A 10,604-nucleotide genomic window follows, 5' to 3' on the forward strand; every position below is an offset into this window, starting at 1 on the left:
TGTGTATGTGTATGCGTACGCGAGCATGCGTATGTGCGCGAGCTGGGCACCTTTGCATGCTGAGTGTCAGGCTATGGGTGGCCGCCTTGATTTTGTTCTGAGCCTCCAGATGGGTCAGGCCTTCTGTGCTGATCCCGTCAATGGCCGAGATGATGTCACCAGAGCTCAGATTGCCCACCGCCGATTTGCTGCCAGGCGAGATCTGTGGACGGACAGACATCCATATTACAGGATATCGACAAGCTGCCAATGCTCTCCCAATACTGCTGTTCCTCTGCTGCTGGAAAAAATATGGTCCTTAAGAAAGTGTCCAGATAAAAGGTCAATCAATTAGCTGGCCAAACAAAGCCCCATCCATTTACCCGATTGATTGATCGATCGATCAATCAATCAATCAATCAATCAATCACTGCACCATTTAAGAATCACACAAATCATCACAACAGCAGTACAAATTCCTTAGGATCAGTTTTCAAAAGACCATTCAACAAAATATTTTATAGTGGTGTCAGCTGTTTTTTTTTCACATATTCAAGAGTGGCAAGGCTGGGTTGGAGTGGTGGCAATTCAACTGAGATAAACCATTTGAACAGTATTAATACAAGCAATGGGATTGACTCAACACAATGAAAAAGGCTTTTTTTCCTCATAACCTCCCCCCCCCCAATCCTTATTTACAGCTAGATCTGTTGAAGTTGAAGTGGCATGGCACACCCCAATCTGGAAAATCCACCTGTACTGTCCCATATCTATCAGGGGTGGGGATGCACATCCATCTGTCTGCGCTCTGTCCATGGTGAGCTCCTCTGTTCTCCTGGGAGACCGAGGTGAAATCCACCTTTATTGGCCTGTCTCATAAATATCAGCACTAATTGGCAATTGGAGCTCAGGGAATTCCCCAGCAAATCTGAAAGGTTATCACTGGTGGAACATGCTTCTTCTTGATGACTCATCTTGGCATGGAGCCATTCAAAGCAATTACAGGACGATCTTTGACCCCGCCCCCCCCCCCCCCCCCCCCCCCCCCCCACCACTTTCATCACAAGTTTAGCCAAATTCAGCCACCTGGTGCCCAGTGGCTAGGCGGATATACTGATTGGTGGCCCTCATCTTAGTTCATCTGAGGGTGCAACAGAATGAAATGTTGAGTTTGAAGAAGAATGCAGGTTTCCACCCTGCTGGAAACAGAAGAGGGAGCCTAGTCATATGCAAGTCCTTTTCCTAATATTTGTTGTTGTCAGTTGTTGTATTCCCTATGACAATGGCAAACAAAGAGAAGAAGAACCTTTTCTTCTGCAATGGATTGGTGACCTGTCTCTCAGCCATTGCCTGCCCCCCTCCACGACCCTGACCAGCAATGAGCAGTTCAAGAAAATGGATGGATGGAACCATCACTTTCTTCCTTTGCAGTTTATGGATGCTGAGGGACAGAGGGGTAATTTTGGTGGTGAACTGCAGAGCAGAGCAAGATAAGACACGTACGCATTCGGAAAGGAATCTGAACAGGAGGCACACACGGATAAGGTGTGTCCAAACACAAGAGGTTCTCTATCAACAAAACATGGTTGAGGAACAGTGCTGCATCAAGGTATCAGTGCTGTGTTGGTGTACAGTCTAGGACATCTTTACTAAGAATAAAAGAAAGGAATTGCTTAGACCACACAGTGAGTTTGGGCGCTGCAACTGGCTACTAGACCATATCTTTTTAACCCCCACCCTAAAGGATCTCATGGGCTTGGCATTCACGCAATGAAAAGCTATCTGAATGCTGTAACAGTATAGTGATGGATTACACCCCCTAGGGTTAAAGTTTCAGCACCATATCTTAAGAGTATAGAGATTTTCACATTTCCTTCCTCTAGAGAATTTTTAATGGGAACATGTTGCCATTGCATTCTTCAGTTGTAGTATGCCTGTTCAGATGTTCATTCTATTTACATGTGCGGACAGGTTTACTGGGCCTGACAGATTTGTAACACATTAAAAATGTGCATTTTAAATCACAGTAAACCCTTCAAAGCATGACATAAGACTTATTATACAATATTTTGAGTTTTTTTTAAATCAAGTTTTCAGCTCTTTCATACAAATAATTGGTTCCCTTTGGTTATTGAATGTTTGAAAGCCATGAATATTTATAGACATGATATGATTTCAGTGTAAGTCACGCAAGCACCTTGCCCATTATCATGATATCTGCACTTAAAAGGTTGGCAACACACAATTCTTTAATGACCTCACCAAGGTTGTTTAGTGTTCAATCAAGCATTCTCCTTGAATAAACAAGATTATCTTCACAGGAATGCAAGACTTGAGAGTTGATCATTTTCAAGAAAAGAATTGAGATCAGGTAAATGTTTTGTTACTACATGTACTCCAAATGTATCAAATATGTGTTTCATTAATTCCTAGTGAGTACTGCTCTGTAAAAGAAACTAAAGGAGGGAATGGTGCCAAGCTACATACGTACATATTTTATACCTAAATTGATGTAGCAGCCATGAAAATGACTGAGGCCGGTCTAAAATCCTTTCAAACACTTGATTGAGCCTTGATTGAAGCCTGCTCTGAGAGCTGGATGGGCAGGGCTGTGCATTTAGTCTCATTCCACTGGATCAGGCAAACTCAAGTGACTAACAGGTAATGCATCTGAAAAGACTTTGTCCCAGGTCTGTTTTACAATTCATTAAATATCATCAATGTGTGTGTGTGTGTGCGAGTGTGTGTGTGTGTGTGTGTGTGGACTAGCAACAGTGGGTTGCGTTAAAGAAGGGCCACATATTCCCTCAGGGCTTGTGCTGCTACCACCCTATCAATATTCATCTGGACTGGCCCAATAAAAAAGGTGCCAGACCAGGTGAGAGCATTGATTTGATGTGCTGTGTGGCATAGTGGTTAGGGAACCGGTTTAATTCTCAGGAGGGGCACTGCCATTGTACCCTTGAGCACGGTACTTAACCAGAATTGCTTCATCCTGCTGTATAAATGTATTGCGTGTAAAAGGAAACCATGGAAGCCACCCTGGATAAAAGCGTCGGCTAAATGCAGTGCAATGAGCCCGAGCCAGAACCAGAGCTGGTGCCCCGCGTTTGGACTGAACGGCGGGGTGAAAAAAACCCAGCGCCCTGCCAGATCCATGATCCACCCGATCTGCTACAAGTACACTGACCTTCAGCTCCCTGCTAAAAACAGCTCCGCCTGTCAGCAGTGTGGCTGCTGCCTTTAATACCCCAGGCCTGGGGGGTTGGAGAGGAGGGGGGTAAGGAGGAATGTTGGCGCTTGTAGGGGCTAACAGGGCTAACATTAATGACATGTGCTATCTCACTGTAGCTACTTTTGCAGGATGGCGCTGGGGCTGTATGCTAACCCCTCCCAGTCCAGCTGGAGACCCCTCTCTCACTTCAACATTGGCCATCGGGGACAATGCTGGATTCTATTGTGAGAAATTTTTTCCAGCTTCACAATCCTTCTCATTTCTGTTAAAGTTCTACCACAGATGCACTGCTTAGCAACAACCTTCATCAAAAAACATACTTTCAAATCAGCCTGGATACGTCCTGTCACAATCAAACCTCAAGCCTCGACTGGCACGTTGCCTGTGTGTAGTTTGGTCTTGTTGACATTTCGCTTGAAGCCATCAGTGGACTTACCACTGAACTCTCAATGGAAGGTCAGCTAGAATATTTACTGGTGATACTTGGAATGATCATGATGATCGGCCACCCTTTTGAATTTGCGTGCAGTGCATGGGCATGCATATGATAGAAGGAAGGAGTGGGGGGTTGTGTTACCACGGTTACCCAGTTTGGCCCTACACCTGACATGACCGCTGAAGAGCACAGTAGTGCTCACTGCTTCACGCCAATAGGTGTCATGCTAATTCTTGCAGAGGTGTGGTCATTAACACCCTAGTAAAGTCTGATTCATTTTTGTAATATCATTTTGCCGTGGAGTAACAGACATACAGTAAACTGCAGCCTCTAGTTAGCGCTGCATACTTTGGTGAGTCTTAAAATGATGCCTCCATTTTATGTCTGAGAATGAATAATGTTCATAAATGTATTTTACTGTTTTAAATTTCTTTCAGATAAAATAAACTGTGTCTATAATCTCATTTTGATAACTAACATTTCACATAAGCACTCTATTGTTGTCAATGTACTTATTGTCGAGATTTTAGATTTTGAGTCTTTTGCGTATGTTTTTAAATATGGTTCTAAAATCCAGATGGCTTAGAAAAAGGCTCATATAAGCATCTGAATGGAGGAGCTATGCAGCGTGACAATGCATTTATGTTACAGTAAAAGTAAAATAAATAATACCCTACTACGCAGAAGTCAATAAAAATTGGCTGCTTTGTAATGCTGGGGTGGTTGGGGGGAGGAGCAAAGAGAGCTGCCCCTCCTCATTGGCCACTGGCAGAGCTTCTGCTGTTCCCTAAAGCCTGGGAGCCCGTCAGGACCACAGACAGCAGCAGCTTCACTTACAGGCATGCACAGCTGAGGATGATTTGTAATCAGCTCAGGAATTTCTTGGTCCCTTAATCAGTCACTTTTTAAAGGCACAGCCTGCTTTAGTTTGGGAGAGACTTTCATGGACAACACTGGCAATAAATTGTATTTTTTGGATCATGGGATATTTTATTGTACACTGGGAGATAGTTTATTGTCCATTGGCATGACACCTGACCCTGAAATTTCATCTGCATCATCCAGAAAAAAATAACCCTCTCTCTGTCTCTCTCTCTCTCTCTGTCTCTCTCTCTCTCTCTCTCTCTCTCCTTCAAAGCCATTGGTATAATCTATTTAAAGGGTTCTCAGTTTCTTGGTTTTTTTCCACCAAACAACCAAGAAACTGTGTCCCAACTGTTGCCAGTAAGAACTATGCTACTTCCAATCAGCTCCCTGCAAAACAAGATCCAAAGTGAGAGTCCCATGTATCTGCATGACGCTGCCAAGACCACAAGCTTCTTCACATGCTATGTCCACAAACCATTAACATAATGCTACGATAAGCAGAAGCCTGCCTGCTGACCTATCACATAGTTAAGCCTGTTTTCAAGTGGCAGGACTACAAGCTTACATTGTACTGAGAATGTTAGCAAACTATTAGCCCAACAAGTGGTTAATATGACTGCAAAACCTGACGCAAACTGAAGATGCACAAAAATAGCCTGTATTTTGTTTCAGTTATTTATGAGGGTTCCCCATCAACACTGACATAAAGGTTCTGATCCCCACGGGGGAAACACGCCCTTCAGGAAAACTTCCTTTTTTTTTAAACGCCATGTCAAATCTCTTTTGCAGATGTGCCTGATCTTTGCTCTTCCCCACTACTAAAATGCCCGGTTCAGCTAATTACACCATGATTACTCAAACCTCTGTTCTTCTGTGGTTACATAGCAGAGAATCAGAATGGCCCTCTGCTGGCAAGCTACAAATGAAGACACATAACTTGTAAATGTCATAGTAAACCATTAGGGTGAGGGTGGCTTGCCTCTGATGCAGGGTCTATAACACTTACCCAGCACCTTATGAAATCCACACTTGCACGTGCCTTTTCCATTTTTTTTTAATTTTTAATCTTTAGGAGGTGAACAAAATCTATATGTCATTTCTCTCTTGAACCAACATGAGTCCATAAAACATGGAGAAATTTCACCCAGCTCAAAGTATGCTTCCTGCCATTCCATAGTGTGAATAACTTCAAGCAGCAAAACCATCTGTTTGACAAACTTATCACGAGCCGTTCGACTGCGAAGCTGACCAGATGAAATGCGATTTAATTTCTCTGCTCTGAGTTGTATCTCTATTTTAAATTTTAGACTTTAGACGCTCTCCCCGTCCACCCAAGGTAATGAACACCCAGCTAGCGCCGTTATAAATCAGATGAACAAACTGCTGATGCTGCTGTGAGAAGAAACTGATTCTGAGATGATTTTCTATTTATTTTTAGCAATGCCACATAAAATTTCATTTTAGAAGACGCTGGAACTTTATTCATTCCAGCCTGCCTGCCAAGTGAAATTTGCTACTCACTACAGTTGCCAGGATTAAAGTTTAAGGTTGGCCTTCGGTGTACCATCTTTTTTTCTAGTATTACATGTTTTGTCATGCAAACCAGGATTGATGGTCTGATTTAAAACACGAGAACGATACACAGGAAGGTGTTCCATGGACAAGCCGCTTCATTAAAAATGAACATGTCTATCAACATACGTCATCCCTGAAACATGCCAATTAACGGGTGTCATCACCAAAATGTTTGCATCATGACCTCAGAGAAACATCTTTGATGTCATAATGTGAACTCTTACTGCAGCATTGTGAGAATGTTACAGTAAGTTACAGTACAGTAATGTATCTAATATAAATCAGCAAAATTATTTTATTACAAATAACCTGAAGTTTAAATTGTACAATGCCAATAATAAACAAAAGCAATGGGCCCTACAAAATCAAACCACATTTTAATCAGATGTAAATTACAGAGAAATGTAAAAATATGTATTTAAATATGTATTCAGTTTCTCTTAAATCAGAACTCAATCTAGTGAATTTCAATCACGCACAGTAATTACGATAAAATGCTTTAAATTCAGTAACTTATGCATGCATCACAGAACAATGAAAATGTGATTGCAGAATTAGCTGCTCATGGTGCACCACTAAAATGAATTGTTTTTTTTTTCTTTCTACTTTCAACTAATCAACTTCAAATTGTTGCATGGCTGAGGCGTTCATACTATGCATATTTATTGAAATAACCTCCCACAGGAGGAAAAGCAACTAGGTGTTAGTTTAAATGGATTTAATGAATAAATAAATTGTCATCTTGTTCTTAAGCGAATGCAAAATGGTGTTTCCACAAACAGTTTATTTTCTCCACAGCACAAGGCACACTGCAAATAGAGACTAACTAAAGGTAAATGGGAAACCATTTCCATTTTTCCTCATCAACCAGTGCTGATCTGCTGAATGTTTTGCCCAGGTAGAATATGCTGTTCTTCTCAATCTTTTTGTGAGGACCTTTACACAAAAAAGGTCCTCACAGTAGTATTAGAACTACAACATTTTTTCATTTTTTAATTCAGTGTGTCTTCTTGGTAGCGAAAAATCACAGCAAAACAGCTGATATGGTGACATGCATGCATGTGCAGAAGAGAAACCACTTCGGGGTGAAGGAAGAGAGAGGAAGTCTGAATACATATGACTAGAACAGACCTGGGTCAAATACATATTTGAGCCTGCCAGTATGACCTGAAGGCGGGATTTGCACTTTTTGAGAGTATTTCATTGGTTCCAATACACCAGACAAGATCAGGAAAGCGTAGAAAAGTATTTGAATACAAATCAAATACGTATTTGACCCAGGTGTGGACTAGGGCCACCAGTTTGTCTCCCCTTGTTTTCTAGCATGGTACCTGCACAAAACCTGCACCCACACCAGCCCTTTTCTGATAAGATTGGACACATTTATACTGGTTCATTTTTCTGCAGCAAAGCTCAATCCTGGTCCTGGAAATCCGCAGATCTGCTGGTTCTTTTTTTTTCTTCTTAAGATCAGCTATTCGGACCAAAGAAACCACTGACCTGAGATAACTCTGTAGTCAACTGCTTTAACTGATCAATTGCTGTGCTACTCAAGTGCTGAGTAACAACAAAGTCAGCAGACCATGTGGCTCTCCAGGACCAGGAGTAAGGACCAGCTACATGGTTTTTGTAGCATTTGAACTTCCATCCATGTTCGCTTTTTATCCTGATTCTCCCCATACTAGATCAACTAATTATTTTTCAATTAGGAACTCAATTGTACGATTGATCATTTTGTTGTGACGTTGGAGTGCCTGTGGGGACCCCTGGAGGATAACTATTGAAATACAAGTTTAAATCCCTGGGGGTCACATGGTGGGAATAAACTGGTGGCCCTACATATGACATAAGCATCCTCTGCTTTGGTTCATTTCCCATGCCTCACCCTGGTCATACCTCTGCACACATCCCTAACATGACTGGCACTCATTTAAGTACAATCTGAAATGTCCAAACTCTTCATTGTACCACCAATATAAAAAGACTGATGTCTGATTATAAGTAGCGGTAACCTAATGGGGCTAGTAATCAGAAGACTGCAGGATTCCATTGTATCCTTTTAGCAATTAATTCAGCAATAGCCCTTTAAACACCATCTCACAATTAATGAGATGCACTTTTTTAATGCACAATTTAAAAACCCTTTAAATATTAATTTTAGTGTTTGCTGAGTTAAAACTTAGCAACGAGCATTGAGTTGCAGCAAGGTAAAAGACAAATTGTGATTGAGTCCATAAAGTTGAAATCCAGACCTGTGCTTGCTTTTTGTATTCAGAGGCTCTATTAATGGAAATGGAAAGATTACATGCTCTTGGATCTCAGTCAAACCAGCACTAACTTTTACAGCCAATTTTGGCCTTCAATCAAGTTCTGAAAAGCTGCCAGACGGAGAAAGTCAAACAATGTTCCACTGATATCACCCTGACAGCACAGAAGGTATGAGATCATGCACCATTGATACTATCTCAGTGAGCGGAAAAAGGTAGCCTAGTGTACATTGTTCCTGTCATGTCACAATTACATGGAAATCAAAGGACTGTAATGCTGTTCTGTTCGTCTGTTGTGGGGCAGGATCAAGCTCCAGAGTTTACATGTATATGTGTGTTTTTTTCAGTCCTCAATTTGTTTGTAAATCATGTTAAATGCCATTGCAAATGTATCCTGATGAGGGCTGCAAATAACTCCCTGCATATAAATGCCCCCTAGGACTGAAATGAATTTCCATCTGAGACACAGGAACCTGAATCGGTTCCACAACTTTGGGTGCCAACTGCATACCGTTCCTCATTTATATTGATAATTTCCTCCTTGTGATAATCACACATTCTTGAAAACATTCAAATAACTAGCCTCTACTACTACCAGATCAATAAACCCCATGTTGTTTGATGGCAGACTTGGTTTTGTGGATACGCACCACACTTACAGTATGGTCAGGCAACTTGCATTCAGACTTTAAAGGCTCAAAGATGTGTTAAAGTGTATTTCCACCTAGGCAGTCAAAAGAAGCTCCGCTTTTACTTTACAATTAACATTTAACCTTGCACAGATTAAAAATAAAGTGGAGTGAGACACAACAAGACAAGGTCGTATAAAGTTTAGTCATTTAAAAACAGAATTTCAAACTAGGCAAGCAGAAGCATCCCACCGAGTTCAATACAAGAACAAATAGCCAGAGAAAGAGGCTACTGATTTATGGAGGGAAATAGCAAATGCAAATGTAAAAATGCCTAGCTTCATCTCAATCGCATATCCTCTTACAAATATTGTTTTTCACAGAGTTCTTGCATTTGGCGCTATACATAGCCATACATTCTGTGAATGCATCTTCAAATTTCACAGTTTATTTCATTGCAGGGGGTGGGAGAGGGGGGAGGGGTGGCGCTGGAAGAAGAATTTACATTACAGATATTCTAACCATTTGAATCGCAATAACAAAATTGAGAGGGACAGGACATTCTACGATGAATGATGCACAAAATGATCCCTTTGCTGTTCTCATAGCTAGACCCACAAACTCCTTATATGTGTGACAAGCTAACCCAGTTCCACGGATAATTTTGAGCACAAATAAAAAGCATGCTCACTGATGACTTAATCTACATAAATGAGGACTTGATGTCCATCAGCAAATAACCAGAATGCGAGCAGAGAAGCAGTGTGCTAGTGTAGAGGTCAGTGGCGGAGTTGCGGTTGGGTGTGGTTTGTTCTTACCCGGGAGATGGTGAGGGGCATGTTGAAGTCCTTGCCTCCTTGCAGTCTGAAGCCCCATGGTGCAGGTCCTTTCAGGGTTACAGTGTAGTTGCTCATTTTCAAAAAAATAAAAAATAAAAAATATATACGTATATTTATAAACAGATATCTTTTCTTCTAATTCTCCTCCCAGTCGTCCAGGGAAAAAAAACCAGGGAGGGGGGCCAGCGAGCACCAGGGAGCCACTGGAAGGAAAGATCGACAAATGAAACAAAAATCCCAATGGTGAGAATAGCACAGAGGAACTGAAAACAGAAAGGATGAAGAGATATTTCACACGTTCCCCGTGTAAACCCCTAGCGCTCTATTCCTTTCACTCCCTGCCCATGCAACAACAACCCCCTCAGCAACCACACCAACTACTGCTTGTACACAAACCCCGCAAAATGAGAGAGAGATTGGCAGAATTGTAATAAAAGAAAAAAGGGAGAGATAGAGGTCTTGCCTGCTCGGACGGGCCGAAGTGACAGCCTAAGAATAGCCCGGTTCTGCAGAAAGCAATAGCACTCTGGCCCTGGGGGTCCTTATATGGCCTGTAAGGGGACACCCAGAATGTCAGGTCTCCATGATTCACACAGCTGATATAGCCTCTTCTTTAGCCAGACATTTCTAGTCGGCCCCCACCCACCCACCCACCCACCCGCACAAACAAGGCACCTCCCACTCCTGGCCTAACCCCCCTGTCACGGTGCACTAGACGAGGGTGAGGAAACAACAGATTAACTAATTAACAGGAAAAAGGAGCTCTTACTCCTGGAA

At 42.0% G+C, this 10,604-nt stretch overlaps 1 protein-coding gene across 2 annotated transcripts in view; it reads right to left on the minus strand.

Annotated features, from left to right (window-relative positions):
* Nucleotides 1–10,249, minus strand: part of ldb3b (LIM domain binding 3b) — a 29,875-nt gene extending 19,626 nt beyond the window's left edge. The window contains exons 1-2 of one of the 2 annotated variants that reach the window (XM_035402073.1): nt 9,807–10,249; nt 51–202 (exon numbers count right to left, since the gene is read on the minus strand). In XM_035402073.1, the coding sequence (XP_035257964.1) occupies nt 51–202; nt 9,807–9,902 (248 nt within the window). In that variant the 5' untranslated portion in view covers nt 9,903–10,249. The remainder of the gene's footprint in view (nt 1–50; nt 203–9,806) is intronic. The other variant, XM_035402064.1, reaches the window with a different exon arrangement.
* Between the last annotated feature and the right edge of the window lie 355 nt (nt 10,250–10,604).

The sequence above is a fragment of the Anguilla anguilla genome, chromosome 2 (genome assembly GCF_013347855.1).
Source record: "Anguilla anguilla isolate fAngAng1 chromosome 2, fAngAng1.pri, whole genome shotgun sequence".
NCBI classification, from domain to species: Eukaryota; Metazoa; Chordata; class Actinopteri; order Anguilliformes; family Anguillidae; genus Anguilla; species Anguilla anguilla.